The sequence below is a fragment of the Xiphias gladius genome, chromosome 15, assembly GCF_016859285.1.
Source record: "Xiphias gladius isolate SHS-SW01 ecotype Sanya breed wild chromosome 15, ASM1685928v1, whole genome shotgun sequence".
NCBI classification, from domain to species: Eukaryota; Metazoa; Chordata; class Actinopteri; order Istiophoriformes; family Xiphiidae; genus Xiphias; species Xiphias gladius.
Window position 1 is genome coordinate 28208204 of NC_053414.1, and position 18045 is coordinate 28226248.

The following is an 18045-nucleotide window of genomic DNA, read 5'->3' on the forward strand; positions in this document are numbered from 1 at the left end:
CAGACAATCTCTCATTTGATCATTAAGAAGAGTCACCAGCCTTTACAGGAAGATACAGCTGAGTATCATCAACATGACAGTGGAATTAATTCCATGATTGAATGGGTGAATGGGTGTTAAGCTGCTTGGGGCAGGATCTCAAGACAACATTTAAAGTGGCTGATTAGTGGTGTCATAGAACTCATCCTCTGTTTAGTGATGGTCATTCCAGTTTGACGTAGATGGCTTGTGAATGAAACAAGCCATCGAACTTGATGGACCAATGTGTATAGTGCTAAATACATCAGCACCAATGTTGGGAGGACAGGCTAATATCATTTCAAATTTGAGATGTGAGAGAGGAGACCGATCAGGAACCACTATCCCATGAGACAGAATCAGGTCAAGTGTATTACCACTGCAGTGAGGAAGTTCACACACAAACTGGGTGAAACCAAAAGTATCAACAAGTGCCAGATCAGAGGCCTTATTCAGTTACCTGTAATCAGAATCTAATCAGAATGAGTAACAAGGTCTGAGATAACTTCTCCAAATTCTACTAAAAATTGTGAATAAGGGCCAGGTGGTCTGTAGAGTACCACAACGTGGAATGGTCGGAATCTTTTGCGCTGGACAAAGCGATCAATAGCTGATGGAGATGGTTTCAATACAAGGGCATCAAAAGAGTTAAAGTAATGTCCAGATTGAATAATAAACTGAAAGTACATTTACAGATTAAGGCAACAACCACAGCTTGTTTTGTTGCCAGAGGAACATGAGCATTGTTGTACTCAGGTATACAATACTTGACCAACATGCCAAGCAATGGTACTTGGTAGTTGGTCAAAACGGTAGTTTCGGTGGGATATTTATGAACTCTCTCCAACCTTTTATTTTAGTATTTCCATCTTCTAAACCATTATAGAGTCTCTGTGAGGTATAATTTGAAGTACTAATATATATACACATACATACAACAGTTATAATAATTAATGATTTAACTATTTATTTATTTTGAAAAAAAAGAAAGATGAGAATACAACTCATTGTAGAAAATACTTTCAGTGTATAGCTTACATAACTTCTTTGGTATTGCTGAATTTCACTTTGATTATTGTCTTTGACATTTTTGGTATAAACACTCCATGTATTTCCTCTCTTTTGAGGGGTGGATGTAAACACTAAAAGTTCATGTTCATACCAAATACAACAGACTAATTCAGGAACAGGAAAACAATATCATCTACATACAGTATGTACTACAGTAATACACAGGGGCTGATGAAGATAAAAACAAATATTACAGTTGTTATGTTTTGGTCTAGAAACAACAACCCTTTGATTACAAAGTCAGGAGTACTAATGTCACAATCTTAGAAAGACTTTCAGCTGTCCCATTGTGGAGCATGTGATGTCACTATTCATGTATTTCTACTGAAAAATAGAGTTACATTCATATTCACTTTAACTGACAGAACAGAATGTAAACATCTCAAAATTGTTATGTTCAAATCAAAACATCTTGGAATTCCCTTTAACAGAAACAGTGAAACATGAGCATCCCAATACTCCAAGTTCAATCATTTGCATTTCAGCCCTGGTTTGGTCTGCTAACTCATCAAACCTATCTGGGTCCCTTTGGCTTGCTACATGTTTCCCTCTTGTCACCTTGTTTAATCAGCTTGCTGTCACTGAGTGGCTGCTCACTTAGATAAAGTAAGTATGAGAGGGTTGATGGCTGCACCAAAGGCTGCACCAAACTCCAGACTGAAGTGCTGATCCTCAGTTGGGTCAACAGAACGAGTAATCTTTTCGTACTACAAGATGGTTCAGTGTTAACATAAAAATATTATTTAGCAGAACTTTGTGCTATCAAACCTGAGAACCATTAGTCTGATTGCCAGCTTTGCACCATCGGAGTACTCATTTCAGCAGCTTGATGAGGAAGCTGCTGGTGAAAATTCCAGTGACGAGGATGACAACCATAACCAGCAATGTCAGTCCACGCCGTAAAACAAGTTGTGTTACAGAGAGAACACCTCCCACTGTAGTAGTAGTGGATTTATTCTTGTGTGGACCAGGCAACTCCTGGTATGAGTGATCCTCCTCAGTGCTCCCACAATTGGATGCAATAGTGCTGACCTGGGCCTGGTTCTGATTCGTGTCTGGAAGTTTGAGGGAGAAACTTTAGTATTCACAATAAACTCCCCCACAAGGGATGTTTCAGTTAGTGTGCTGGTGTTTACCTGTATTTTCCATCCGGGCCATCTCTTTTTCCTCTTTGATCTTGACTCCTGCTCTCACAAGAGCCTGATCATAGACATTAAGAACAGTTGTTAATAGCATGTTTTAACCATGAATGGAGCTACAGACAAATTAAAAAATTAACAAGTAGCATTTTGATTGGTTAAGGGATGTAGGTGCGCACCTCATCAGCAGCCTTCTTCCAGTCAAGTTTACACACATATGTGATGAAGAAAATCGACTGCATTAGCACACAAATGGTAAGTCCTGTCCATAGTCCTATTAGAGAGATGTAAGAAGGGTTTTAATGGCTTTCTTGAATGTGACTTGAAAAACAGGAGACAGGGCTACATTATAATTGCAGGACATTATTGGTCTTTTCTTACCTAAAATTCCCAGGTTTGCTGCAAACATTAGGGACACACCAATGGGGAAGCCAATGAAGTAGTATCCCACCAGGTTACACAGAGCACCAACCAACTGTTTCCCTGCTCCTCTAAGAACTCCTCCAGCCACAGCCTGCGGACATCAAACAGATCTAGTCAAAAACATCCTGTTTGTCAATATCAGCTCTCTAATCAGCTCTCAAAATTGTTGTTGAAATGGTTTCTCACCGCAGTGGCATCAGCAAGATGCACGAAACCAAATATAAACATGACGTCAGCAACCCTCTCTAAAATGTCTCTAAAAAAGAGGCAGATAGAGATTCAGTAACTCTAATCTCTATTTATATATCTAAAAATATCTCAAACCAACTGAATAATATGATTAACACATACTGAAATTAAGTTAATGTAAGACAGTCTGGACATACAGACAGAACAACTGAATAATTCTGTCAGTGCAACAAAGTGAAAGTGTTTTTTTTTTTTGGTTAAAGATTTTACTCACTGCTCTGAGGTGAAAATGTATCCAATGACATTTCTGGAGACGCTGAGACTAGCTCCAACAAAACATGCAATTATGACTGCAACAAGAAAAAGAAACAAAAAAACAAAATATATTGTCAAAAAAAGGTGTAAAGTGAATGAAAAAAAATGTTTAAAACAGTATACATATCAAAATCAAAGAGGAAAAGTGAAGAAAAGAACCCAGAGACATTCCAATGGATGTTTCAGTTCTATTCAACTGTATCACCAGATGACAAGTGTGATTAATACATCAAAACTGAGGACATTTTGGCATCAGTAATAAATCTATAATGCAATACAAACAGCATAAAGCGTGATTTTTAGTTAAGCAATTTCCGGATTTAATTGAATTTTCATATTTCCTGTGATGGGTCAATAGTAAAATGAATTGAAAAACAATCAGTGTATGAGATGAGCATCCAATGGAAGTTTTCATAGGTGAGACCAAAAATTAATGAATAACAAAATGTATTCCTAAGGTTTTGGGAACAACGCAAGACTATTTTTGGGATAGAGCTGCCATCTGTAGGTGACATTTACTCCAGCAGGTGTGGCTTTGAGGCCCAGAACACAACAGACCATAATGACCCAGACAGCTGCCTGATGATTACTCCATCAGCAAGTCAGAATCACATTGTTCTTGTCCTGATACTATATGACTTTTAAATAAATAGCATAATTTCCTTTTCAAGATGCTTTTTCAGAGGATCTTTTCTCATATATTACTATGCATTTTCGGTTTTTAATGTAAATGTTTTAATGTGCGTCACGTGAATGTGTTGTAGCGGGTTTTTTGTGTTGATGAGACACTCGAGACCTATCTGTCCAATACTGTATATTGTAATAGCCATGAAACTATGGAAACCCAAGGTGTTTAATGTTAAATACATTTTTAAAAAATGTAAAAATATATAAATGAACCAACAATTTGTGAACCAATGCAAGGCGTTGGCCTGCACATTGGAGCGACTTAGGGTTTAGTGTCTTGCCAAAGGACACTTGAACATGTGGACAGGAGGGATCCAACCCAGAGATTAGTCGACGACCTGCTCTACCACCTGAGCTACAGCCACCCTTTTAGACATTTTGACATACAAATGAAGTCCTATAAAACTCTTGGTATGAAAATAAGAATGATAAAATCAAATTTCATGATAATAACTTGGGTTTCAAAAACTATTGTTTTCAGTTATATATTTTACACAGTTTATGCATGTGATTATTTATGTTATAATTATTTATTCAAAACTGAACACTCTGGAGCTTCATATGAAACCACTTCTACCACCACTCGGCCAAAGATCTGTATTGGTTCTTACATGCACAGATGATGGGGACTTTACATGACAACTTTGCCTGCTCTATGTTTCCTGCACCAAGAGCATTCCCAACCCGTACACTGGCAGCAACAGAGATTCCTAGTGGGAACTGTGGGAAAAATAGATAAGTTATATCCAAAAGTGTATTAAAGCTTTTCTTTAACTATAATTTAAGGGCCAAGGGTCAATGCACAAGCAGAAAATCGGCATTCATAATTACCATGTAAGCTACAACAGCCAGCTCATACATAATCGACTGAGCCCCCAGCTCAGCCTCACTAATCACACCGGCCAGGAATCCTCCCACCTCGAACATCCACCACTCCAGACAAAGCATGAGCATGCTGGGAATGGCCAACCGGATGAAGGGTCCCCAGTCCTGCAGACACTCAAGTGACCAACCTGTGGGTCAGGGGTCCGGATTTTAAGCGTTTAGAATACAATAATAGCTTTTCATTTAATTTATGTTTTCATTTTTCATTTCATGTTAGTGGTAGAATGGCCACATACTGATGTGAGATTTGTGCTTAGGAAAATCTATCCATTTGAGTTCATTATTTGATATTATTCATTATATATATTATTCTGCTGGTGTGTTTTAGAAATATTAAATTGGGCTTAAAGTTTAATAGAGCCCAGGTTGCAAGTGCCCACTCAATACATAATTAATCACATAAACTTATACTTCAAATCAGAAAAGGACCAGAATTAGTGTACTACTAGCAAATTATTGGTGGTCTTATACAACAGTCTTCTGACAGATGATGGAACTTAAAAGTAAGTCCTAACTCTGAACGGCTACATCACCACTGTAACCTCTCCTCTCCAGTGCTTACAAAGTTATAGAATGTTACCGAATTTGTCAAACATTACACACTGGAATGTTTATGATTGTCAGCCATTGTTGCGAAAGACTAAAGACTTGAATGATGAAAGAGGATGGAATTAGTAGACAGAATAAGAGCATCAATACAGTCAACCACATAAAAAGAAAACAAAACGAACACATTTTAATCAATTTCATGTGTTGGCCAAAAATGGGAAGACATCTTACCTCCCCATGTGGCCTTGTGCAGACCCCTCCAGTAGATGTAAATGTATAAAATCACAGTCAGCAAATACTGACAGATAGCGTTGGCTGCTGCAGATCCACTTAAAGAAAAAATTAGCTGATTTCAAAGCAAAGAAGGAAATGAAGAAACAGTAAAAAGCACTTGTTTCCGACATTCACATTTTATTCGGTGAAGAAACTAGGCTTTGTATACATGATGTGTTCAGATGGTCATTGAGTTCTAAAGGATGTTACTACATAATATCAAAATGAAAAGATAAAATGAAATCTATGTACATTGTAACACAGACAACATTTCTTTAATGTGGTTGTCATCTGTATTGTTGTTGAATTGGATTGGACAATTCTGATTATCAGTCTTGAACAGACCGATGGACTGACCACCATTACTAAAGATGAGCAGTCATTCAGTCTATATAAGCAGAAATTAAAGCAAGTCTCCTTGTTTCCGCTTATAGGATTGAGTGTTATAGCACACTAATAATTATTTATAATTATTATGATGGAGGAAAAACTTACGCAACACCCAAATCCAGACGATAGAGGAAGATGTAGTTGATGATTGCATTGAGGACATTTGCAATCGCTCCAGTTATAACCTGAGGCCATATAATGCTCTGTAAACCACAGCACAACCTAAGGTCATTATTAATTTGAATGTTTGTGTCAAGAAAGTTTGAGAACGTGAAAAAAAGTGTCACCTGATTTTGAAGATACCTCCCTTGCAGCTGGTACACAAAAGCTGCCTGCAGAAGGAAAACATGAAATTGCAACAACAGTTACTTTTGCATAGGTGAAGAGAATATTTCAGCATGAGCCTACAGCCATGCTAGCAGCTCTATGAGGCTTTACTTAGGCCCAGTGGTGCCCTGTAAATATTCAGACATAAACCAAAGTATCTGATAGATTAAAGTTTTGATCCAATGATGGTGCTTAATGAAATGTCTGAACCCAGTGTCATGATAAGCCATCCATTAGTTCTTGAGATATTTCAATAACAACCCAAAAACCTGCCGGATGTGCTACATGAAAAGTCGGGGGATCACCAAAGTCAGTAGGATTCATCCTTGGGGAACCATGTCTGAGAATATCTGTACCAAATTTCATGGTATTTCATGGCAGATATTTCAGTCTGGACCAGAGTGGTGGACTGACTGACAGAGTGACATTGCCCTCCATAGATTCATGCTGCTAACATGGCCAAAAATTGAAAACCTCTTTGAGATCTGTAGCTATTGCATTAGTGTCTAGAATATACCAAACTCACCGGCAGAGCAGGCATGAAGATCTTCACATACAGCTGGGAGAGACTTTCATGCAGAAAGACAAGCAGAACAAATAATGTTTGCATGTGAAACTGTGGGTTTGAGACATATGATTGTACATTGCATGTATGAGGTTATGAGTCAATAGGATTCATCTTTTGGTGAATGTCTTTACCACAGTTCATGGCAACTTTGACCCAAAAGTCAAGAAAGTTCACTCTGAACCAAAGTGTTGGACTGACCAACTGACCAGCATTGCTGTCCCTAGAGACAAGTTGCCTGTGTGGAAAACAACTGGATCTAAATCACTGCATGAATCTAACTAAACATTTCTTACAAGTCAAAAGTGGTTTTGTGAACTACTCAATCCCTTACAAACCTGAATACACTCAGGTTGATTCTGACTGATAATGTGTCCCAGTTATGTTGTTCAGAAGTTGTTCCTGTTATTTCTGAACAATAGCTTATTGCTAATACAGACAAAAGTTTTTTGTTGTCCACAAAAGCTGCATAGGTATGACGCCCTGCATGTATCAAGGGTAAAATCTGGATGATCTATGTGCATAAATGAATAATTTGTTCACTTAAATGAATAATTCATTCCCTAAAATTAGTTATAGAAGTACTGCACACTTACACGTTTTTTGGGCTGCAAACTAAATGATATGAATGTACCGTGATGAAACACATCAGCGCTGGTATTGATATTGTCATATCTTACCAAAGTTATAAAAAGCGGCAATTCATGGGTTGAAAATGGCTCAACACGCCGTTTAATGTTTTATATCGTCCTGAAGCTTGTATCCACTGGGGACTTCTTTATGTCATGAAATTTATATTTATATCATTTATATCTTTTTCAAATATATACTAATCGAGACTCATCAATCACAGGAGTTTATGCTATTTTTGTTATTTTTTCAAAACTTTTTTTTTACTGAGGATGAAATCAAAAGCTCGAATTGATAAGGCTCAGTATCACCGTGGTCCTCCACCACACTAGTGTCGCTTCAGGGGATTCTGGAGGGGAAAAGACCTCCACCTCCACGGAGCCCACTAGCATACGTACCATTCAGTCACCGAGCAACTCCTGCTTCACACATCCTCAACCATTTTAAAGTTGCTATAACCGTTACTTTTATATCAAAAATGGATCAAATGACTAAGTGTATGTAAAAGGGGTTACTTGTAGTGACAAACCCACAGAGAATTACCACCCAACTCCGCAGGTACAGATTTTATGGGATGCAAATTTACTGTTTGGTTGATTCTCACCATTTTCATAGCAGGCAGCTGTACCTTTACCTGCTCAGCACCAAAGAGCAGATAGAAAAAAATAGCAAGTGGCTGGTGAACACAGTGGAGTATTTAGCATCTAGACAGCCAGATAGACTCCAAATGAAGCTAATGTTGCTCAGTACCTTCTAGATGTGTAAATAAGCAACTACTTGCTAACAAGTTTGCCATATCAAATTACAAACTGATAATATGTTGTGTTTACAGCTTGTTTCTGCTGCCCCCAAGTGGAAAAATAAGGTAAGTGTAAGTAAATTAATTCTCAAATTAAGAGCACTATATAATTGCATTCATTCCATGTCTACATTTCTAAAAGTGTAGTGTAATGGAAAATTTCAATACTATTCACATTTTACTATTCACCTTTTATGTTGTAGTTATATTAATCTATGGAATGTAGTTGACCTTCAGGGGTAAAAGGATGCCAGGCAGACAGCCTATATTGAATGGAAAGAATTGCCACCACAAATTTGGCGTTGTCGGCAGGATCACTCGTGCAAGAGGACTTCTGGGACGCTCAGTGCTGAAGGTGGAAGACTGTATACAGCAAGAGTCTGACGACTCTAAAAACCTCAACCTCCTCGTCAAACAAGCGTAGAGAAGTGGTGACCTGAGGCCTGAGGACCGGGGACATCTCACCGCTGTGATCCAAGAAGAGACCTGGTGGCTTTTCACTTGTCTTTCTGGCAAGATAATTCATAGAGAAGTCAAGGTTCATGAACTAAAGGGAAAAAAGAAATATTCTCGCATTGTAGTTTGATACTGTGTATGACTGAAGAGTCACTAGGGCAGGTAGACGCTGATAAATTTTAACTGTCAGGGACAGAATAGTACTGGGTACATGAAGTATCTTTGAGAATATACAATAATTAGAGATTTTCAGGGCTGATCACCGCTAGAGAATATCAGATGTCTAGAGTGTTTTGGAATTTATTTCTGCAAAACAACAAAGAGAGAGAGTTTTATGAGTATACTATGGATTGTGTAAAATAAGTTTAAATAAATATAATTTGTTAAAATATAATACATAATCAGATTCACATAAATTAAAGAGTGTTAATTTACATTTTGAAGAGTTGCAGACGCTGCTACTAAATAAATAAATATCTGATTGTTCTGTCCCAGTCTAACTCCACGCTCCCAAAAGGTTTTCCAAATTTCAATTGAGATTCCAAAATGGGTTCCTTAATCAGTAGTAGTAAGAGACACAATGATAATCCATGCCAAATTAATTCACCAAATGTTCAATATATGATTACTAATGACGGTCAACATACATGCAACCAACTGAAATTCTGGGTTGAGGATTGTGGTTTCCCAGCGACAGGCAGCATAAGCATCAAACATATCCAACTGTTAAGAGCCAAATTAGCAGAGAAAGAGAAAGATAGTCAGGAGAAAAATAAAAAATGCAGAAATAAAAAAGTGTTGCGGGCTGATAGGAAAGCTTATGCACACTGGATGGAGGAAGCGACAAGTAGGGACGCCAGCGACAGCAGCAGCAGGAGCAACCTCAGAATCAAACTCAACTACGGCCCGTTCGTTGACTCAGGGCAGAGACCACACTCTTGGATGGTCCAGCCCCATCAGCTCCTGTCTGCCAGGTAATGTCACCAAGCCACAACCGGGCTGGAACACCTTATGGGGAAGGGAGTTCCTCCCTGGCACGAGCAGCCAACAATGGGAAAGTTCATGAAGTAATGAATATGCCTATGATGGAAGTAGCATCCAGAGAGGGAGGTACTCAGCTGATCTAAAGACCATGGACATACCAGGACATCAAAGAGGCAGCCAGTCTTTTTGCTTCCAGTCTCCAATGATGGCGGAGAATTTGCAAGTCAGCTCTTGACTTTCTGCCAGCAGTTTAGACCCAAAACTATTGAACCAAGACGCCTGTTGATGACAAAAATGGGCAAAGGACGGGCAAAGGTGTCTGCTAGTTACCCCACTAATGGTGCATTCAGGGACCTTGCCACCCACCTCTGTGACAATATCAGTGGGGCTTTCCCCTTGAGAATGGACATGACAAAGATTGAGGCCTGTAACCAAAAGGAAGAAAAAAATGTTGCAGACTCTCTCACCAGACTAACTGAATTATACACTACATACAGTGGACTAAATGTGATCTCATTTCTTGTCGACTCTGGTTCCACTGAATCTGCTAACCAGTGTTCTGAATTCCACACAACACCCAAAACAAGTGCAAAGTAATCATAAAACCGTAGAAGCATCGGGATAGCCCTTGATAGAAAAATTCACAACCCCACTGCAAAGCCAAAATGAACAAGGGTTTTTTTCTAAGCATGCTTTTTTACTGTCTCCCTATGGTCCTGTACATCTGATGGGCAGAGATTTGATTTGCAAGTTGGGCATTGTGCTTGTGTCAACACCAGAGGGCATCATAGTCACCAGAGTGACATCTGAAGCCTCCTTTATGAAGCACCAGACAGCTTACTGTCTGATATGCTTATCAGTGGAAGCTTCCTCACACAGCACTCAGTTCTGTAAATGATGCATTAACCACTACAAGCAGCAAATGTCACCAAAACCACAGACACAGATCACATTGAGCCACCAGACTTACACTGCACATCGTATGTTTCATTTGGACAGGACAGAAATTATGAAGAGAAATTGTATAGAGAAATGACACACTGTGAGTGATCGCTGTTCGATCCCCAGCTCCTCCAATCTGCATGTCGAAGTTGCAAGATACTGACCCACAATTGCCCCCGATGAATAATTTCTTTGAGAGTGTGTGTGAGTGTCAGAGTATATGTTTGTGTGTGAGTGTGAGAGTGTGTATGTGTGAGTGTGAGAGAGTATATGTGTGTGTGTGTTTGTGTGTGTGTGTGTGTGTGTGTGTGTAGAAAGGGCAGTATTCCTTACCCTGCTACTCTTCTTCCCTCGCCAGAAGATGGTCAGCCACATGACTGTGTTGCTGCCATAACTGGGGTGTGTTCACCCAGGAACACCCCTTGTGAACCCTGACCTGAAACTGTTTGTGGATGGATCGGCTTCTCACAATACCGAGACAGGCAAAAATCAAGCAGGTTATGCTGTTTTGATTCTGTGTACACTCTCATTTCAAGACTATTAATTGCCAACTACTGTGCGTAAGCAGCAGAACTCAAAGCACTGACTGAAGCATGCAAACTGGTAACAGGTAAAACAGCAACAATTTACACTGACAGCAGTTATGCACTTGGTGTTGTTCATGATTTTGGCACACTGTGGAAACACAGGAACTTTTTAACCTCATCTGGCAAACTCACTGCACAGCTCTGCATGCTTGATGCCATCCAGCTCCAAAAACAGCTTGCTGTGTGTAAATGCGAAGCTCACACTAACAACATTGACCTTGTTTGACAGGGGAATGCAAAAGCAGATGCAGCTGCCAGGCAGGCTGCAAAACAGACAATGACTGCTCGTTGTGTTTCTATACCTGATAACACACCTTTACTCCCACAGCTGACTTGCAGGAAATACAGTAGAGAACCTCTGCTGATGAAAAGACACTCTGGAAGAGAAGCTGCTGCACATACACTGACGGTATACGGTTTGGACCAAACAACAAACCCTGTTCACCTAAATATCTTTTTCCTCACTATGCTAAGTCGGCACATGGGGAGGACCATCCAAGTGCGCAGATCAGGAACCTCAGTTAAACCTGAAGTGAGTGAGGTACGGTAACCCTCTAAGGCCTGCTTGTATCCCAAGCTTCAACAAAGCACACTTGAGGATTAGGGAGCGAGAGCGGTGAATAGGTGACGTACGATGGCACTACCTGGGCAGCCAAGGCCATGGTACCCGTTGAGACGACTGCGATGTGGACTGCGCTGGAGCATCTGAACTCTCCTCTCCTTTATGCAGTCATGCGCTTAAATCCGATGATATGCAAAGACCTTGGGATAACACTCTACCTCCAACAAATGTTGAATTAACAGCCAATATGGCATTAACAGATTGCTATTATTCAAGAAAAGGTAGTGTGGATGTAGGAATGTTTGAGAGAAGTTGTACCCACACATCGAATATCACTCAATGTACTATATCCCCATTAGATAAGGCCTGCCTAGTAGGGAACAATGACCGTGTGACGAATACGCCACAAGCCTTATATCTGATTCACCTATGGCTGACAGATGGTGGATGTGTAGAGGCCAGAAATGTGTGGAAGGGGTTGTGTACCCAAGTAAGGCCACCCCACTTTATTTTACCCCTCGCTGCCAATGACATCGGTGAGCCGGTACCGTACCACAGAGTTAAGTTGGAATTTGAGGAAGATCCCAGAGTATGGGTAGACTCTATTGGCGTTCCAAGAGGCATCCTTAATAAATACCAGGTGCAGAATAATCAATTGGCTGAATTTGTTGCATTCTTTTGTCCACACTGTATTAATGGTGCAAACACAGATTGGATCAATTACATCTAATACAACCAACAGCGATTTGTATATTACACTAGAGATGGCAACCTCATAGATGGCCTGGCAAAATAAGATGGCCCTAGACATGCTCCTAGTTGAAAAGGGTGGTGTTTTTGTTATGTTTGGTGATTCATGTTGTACTTTTATTCCAAACAACACAGCCCCTGATGGTTCTTTCACAAGGGCTATGACCAGGTTAGAAACATTGGCTAATGAACTAAAAGAAAACCATGGCCACAGTCAGTTTGCTGATGTTTGACTTGAGAAATTTTTTGGGAAATGGGGAGCTTATCTTGCTGAAATTGGAATTGTCATCCCTATCGTAGTACTGCTTTTTGCCATCCTAGGTTGTTGTGTATTTCCTAAATTTAGGGGACTGATTTTGAAATCCGTTTGCCAATATGTTAATGTGACAGTAGAACACACAAAACAACACAATTTGTTCCCAACAACAGATTGGATTCCACCATTTGATCAACACAGCTATGATGATGATGACCTTGATGAATATGTTTAAAAGCTGCTGATGATGACTGCTGTTAATGATTGCCAACTTGCCTCATGTATATGTAATCTTTGAAAATTGTTGATTGTTTTACTCATATTACAATTCAAGTGTGTCCTAGTTGTATTCAAGCCTGTACTGGCTTGCTATAAGCCAGAGATCTGTAATCTTGTAAAAACATTATCTTGCATTTTATTAACTATTCTATCCTTGGATGAGTTTTTTATTGGTTTTATTTTATGATGTCTTACATGCTAAACTGACCACAGACGTTTTAAGATGAGTGTTATTTGTACAACATGTTTACACTACATGTTACACTATTCTTACATATACCCATGGTTGATAAGGTTAAAATTTTCTTTTTGTGTGAGCATAAAACGCTCAAAAGGGGGAAAGGTAATGGAATATTTTAATACTATTCACATTTTACTATTCACCTTTTATGCTGTAGTTATATTAATTTATGGCATCCATTGATTGCTCACTGTTCCACTGACATTCAGGGATAAGACAATGCCACGCAGACGGCCTTCATTCACTGCAGCTGCGATAGAACATTCCTATGTTGTGTGTCTTTGAACAGTTACACAGCACAGCACAGTTGTTTCGGAGATTAAATAATGACTGACCTGGCGACCTCTGGGCTCTGTTTGACAGCAAGTAGGAGAGGTTCAGTGTTGATGAGGATGGCCCAACAGGGAAAACAGGCCATGAGCAGAATCAGAATCCCTCTCTGGAGGATCACGCCCACATGCTTCAAGTTACCGCTCCCATACGTCTGCATGTAACAGGCAGACAGATACTCAAATAAGCAGAGTTGGAAAACACAAAATCACACCAATAACCAAGGGAAAGACTGGTCAAAGAAAGCTAAGTTGATACAAAAGCTCATTGTTGAGTTGTTTTTAAGGGGACCCCAGGATAACCTGGGAACCCAGCAGTACTGGTTGTGTTTTTCTTAGTTAGATAAACAAAGTGAAAGAACAACCTGTGGTGAGGACACTACCTGAGATATGAGGGTATCACAAGTTAACGACAAACCAGTTCCAATGGAAATACCAGTGACATTAAGCACCTGCAATTGAAAAAGAAACATTATAACAACATTTACATTGACAGATTAAAGCAAGTACTGGCTGGCTGGGATATCAGAATAAACAGACAGGACTCAAGAAAGTCTCCTCACCGCAATTGCTAACGATACTCCAGCAAGTTCAGTTTTCCCCAGGTGTCCACAGAACACTGTGCTGACGATACTGATCATGAAGACCATCAACTGGGAAATGACCTGGCAAACAAAAACAAACACAGCACCCTTTGCTCATTTTCTAGTTCACACAAATACCACATACATTCATACAAAAATAAAAATAAAAACATGAGGCATCATAGAATTTTTCCAAAACAGTGAGTAAAGACCTAAGAGATATCATGTAGCCCTAAAAAATAATCACAAATATTTAAGGAAGACACATTGTTGGTGTTTACAGCATCTTTTCAAGTCATTTAAATTAGATGTGTAACAATATGAAACATATTCTAGATAACCACCTCAGTACCTATGCAGATATTAGGCATTCAAGTGACTGGAGGTGGATGGCTGCGCATTATCCAACACAGTTATTATCTGTAACAAACTAACAACATAAGCATAAGTCAAAGCCAATCCAATGCCTCTGATGAACATAGACGTCGCGTGGCATGGTCATTCAGGGCTGTAGCCCTGAAGATTTTTTCCTAAACCCAGAATAATTCTCCACTTGGAGCAGTTTGTCACATGTAACTGAACGTTGGTAAAAGACGATGTTGAAGATGTTGTAATTTTGTATCTTCAGTCAACAGAGTGTTGTATTTCATCATTCCTTCAAGTTGGCGACAGCCGTGACCGGATGTATTATGTTTGCGGGTTGTCCGTCTGTACATACATATGTCCATCCCATTCTTGTGAACGTGATATCTCAGAAACACCTTGAGGGAATTTTTTCAATTTTGGCACAAACATTCACTTGGACTCAAGGATGAACTGATTAGAATTGATGGTTAAATGTCAAAGATCAAGGCCACTGTAACCACACGTAACATGTTTTTGGCCATAACTCAAGAATTCCAACGCTAATTATGATAAAATACACTTAATACCTTTTATTAAATTCCTTCAAAGTCTTCACTACATATATAATATGAGTGTGGACAGACATGGATGTAAACTGCAAGTTCACTGGTTGGTGGAGGCATACAACCACTAAGCAGTAATTCTAGTCTCAGTGAATGGAGGCAAGATCAATTAGAGAGGGTTTACAGAAAAATCTGTGGAAATACTCATGTCTTATTGGCTAAAAGGTCCCAAACGCTAGCTCACACAGTCAATCAGTGTGAGGAAAAAAATGGATATACCCAGATTTTTTACCAGTAAAGCCGAAGCAAAAACATCATCTCGTGCGGAGCCAGGAAAACAAGGTGTTAAGTAGGCTAAATTTAATGAGATAATGTAATTTTAAAAAGACAGAATTCAGGCATTGTCTTCATTTTTCTACAGTTTACAATATTTTCTCTTGCTTTACTATCCGTACCCTGAGATGGGAGTTGTGGTTCATATCTACTATGTTCATCAGCAATGATTTGGCAACCAAATTATGAAAGTTTACTCATTTACTGCCATTGTAATGATGGTTTTTGAGGATTTTCCAAAATGTAGGTCTAGTAATAATGGAAGCAGGTATCTGTTATGAAGCTCATTTTGCTTTGAGACGTTCGAGTAAATGTTGAAATCATAAATCAATCAATACAACCCCCTCCTTCCTTCTCAAATTTTCACATTTTTAAGCAAAATGAAGCCCTCACATGAAAGAAAAAAATGCATGGAAACAGTCTATTTAGAAGTATGTTTTTAAAACGTTTTTGATGATGAAGAGTCTGGGCTCAGTCCTTGATGGGTAACAGTCCAGCCAACGCCTCTGTGATGAAATGATGAAAAGCAAGTGACTTAATTAAACAGGTATTCACACAGTACAAAGTATTCCTACAATATAGTCCCTAAGTATTTAGACAGTGATTATTAGTAAGAGTCTAAGTGCGGACTTTAACCTTCAGTTTGAGGGCAAGTGTTGGGGGACCCCAGACCCTCAAGGAGACGTAAAGCTACAGGTTCTGGTGTCTGATTCGATTAAATGCAAATTTGTAATATTGCAATACTGTATGCAGCAGTAATATCACAATATATAATGAAATGACAGGGAGTTCAAGGTGACACCTGCTTTATTACATAATATATATCTTCAGAGGGGCCTTGAGATCGAGCCAAATTTACTTTGTTACTTTACTGCATTTATTATTTTTATTCTTTATCTAGTCATCACCAATTAATTACTAACTAATATAGACGGGTGACAAATGAAAGGAAAAACCAACATAAAGTGTCTTAGTAAGGTGTTGGGCAACCACGAGCCGCCAGAACAGCTTTTAATGCTCCTTGGCAATGATTCTCCAAGTCTCTGGAACTCTACTGGAGGGATGGACACCACTCTTCTAAAAGATATTCCCACATTTGGTGTTGGTGGTGGATGGCGCGGTCTAACACCCTGGACCAAAACTCCCACTGGTTTGAGAGCTGGCGACTAAAACCATAGCATACGATTGACTTCGCTTTCATACTCATCAAACCATTCAGTGACCCCTCGTTCCCTATGGATGGGCGCATTGTCATCCTGTCCCTTCACTCATTGTCAGGTTTTTCCATCGCCACCCGTCGGTTACGTACACAATGCGCGGACACAGTTCAAGTTAAAAAGTCAGCTCTCAAATACCGTTTGACGTCTCATTTCAGTTCCACTGTGCTGGAGTACAGGGTTAACGCTGTCCACATACAGAAGAACACGCACATAGTGTACATGGAGAGAACACAGGGAGTGCACCTGGGGGGGGGGGTGTGCTCCGGTGCGTGCGAGCTCAGTCTTACCACTGGTCCCGCTAGTTTGAGAAGTTGTACCAGCTCGTGTCGGTACTCCGGCTTGACCCATCCCCGCATGCTCTTCAGGCAAGCCCCACAGCCATTGCCGGACCCCTGAACACGAGGACCCGCTTGGCCTGCTTTTAAGTATTCTTTCGCCTCTTCGGGGTATTTAATGGGTGTTTTGGCAGAACCGTCCATGCCTAGACAAATGAAGATGCGCCCGACGAACTCTCCCGTATGTCATATCCCATAAGGCAGTTGAACTGTGTTTGATAACCAGCGCAGGGGTGAGGGGAGGGCTTACCCTCATGAGGAGGGCTGAGGAGCGTCCTCCAAGCCAACCACCTCATGTGGCACTTTGGGGGCCTCTCTACCATTGGGCGGACCTGATGTTGCATTCAAGTCCACATGTTGAGGTTCAGGGTACTCGTCGTAATGCCTGCATAATATTTTTTGTTCAATTCCAATTGTTCTAATATTTTTTTATATACCTTGATATTTTTTTGGATTTTTCACTCCAGAAACGTCTTGCCTGGGAAGCCATGTTTGGGCATTGATATCTTCAAAGTATTATTCTAGCCTCACCAGACGTTATCAGCATGACTAAACCACTAAAAGCCTGTACTGCATGCCACTTTATTTTCGTAAGGCCCTAGATTTGGAAAGAAAAAATTCCTATACAAGAGTGATATTGAAAGTACTACAAACCCACAGTATCAGTGTACAATATCATATTTTTTATCTTTAAATACAGTCTTTTACTAATTTTGTTCCAGTGTATGAGGTTTCTACCACCAATGGATATGAAGACGTTAAGAATAAATAATGGCATCGTGGCATTTTTCAATCATTTTTATAGGACCAAAATGGTACGTGGGGTAGCTAGTAGGAACATAATAATGAGCACGGAAATAGCTTAATGTATGGTCCTTTAGTGCACAAACTCCCAATACCTTTCCATTTTTCCTTCATAGATAAATATACATAGTTAAAAGCATTGTTTTACCTCAGGGAAAAAAAACCGTCCATAATGAAAAAACAAGGTGCCAGTTCTATGCCCAGTGGACCCGCCT

The 18045-nt window shown here is 39.7% G+C and overlaps 1 protein-coding gene across 3 annotated transcripts; it reads right to left on the minus strand.

Moving 5' to 3' along the window:
* Positions 1–968: 968 nt before the first annotated feature.
* Positions 969–17320, minus strand: LOC120799597 (multidrug and toxin extrusion protein 1-like). 3 transcript variants are annotated; one of them, XM_040144789.1, is made up of 16 exons: positions 16979–17320; positions 14210–14311; positions 14030–14098; positions 13653–13801; positions 6793–6835; positions 6227–6271; positions 6045–6124; positions 5508–5605; positions 4674–4855; positions 4454–4562; positions 3115–3190; positions 2838–2907; positions 2610–2742; positions 2408–2502; positions 2226–2289; positions 969–2144 (listed from the first exon to the last, which is right to left on the minus strand). In XM_040144789.1, the coding sequence occupies exons 1-16, from the start codon at positions 17168–17170 to the stop codon at positions 1903–1905; spliced, it is 1749 nt and encodes a 582-aa protein (XP_040000723.1). In that variant the 5' UTR covers positions 17171–17320; the 3' UTR covers positions 969–1902. The 3 variants fall into 3 exon arrangements, with proteins under 3 accessions (XP_040000723.1, XP_040000722.1, XP_040000725.1); XM_040144788.1 differs by having other exon boundaries at positions 6045–6142; XM_040144791.1 differs by lacking the exons at positions 4454–4562; positions 4674–4855 and having other exon boundaries at positions 6045–6142.
* Between the last annotated feature and the right edge of the window lie 725 nt (positions 17321–18045).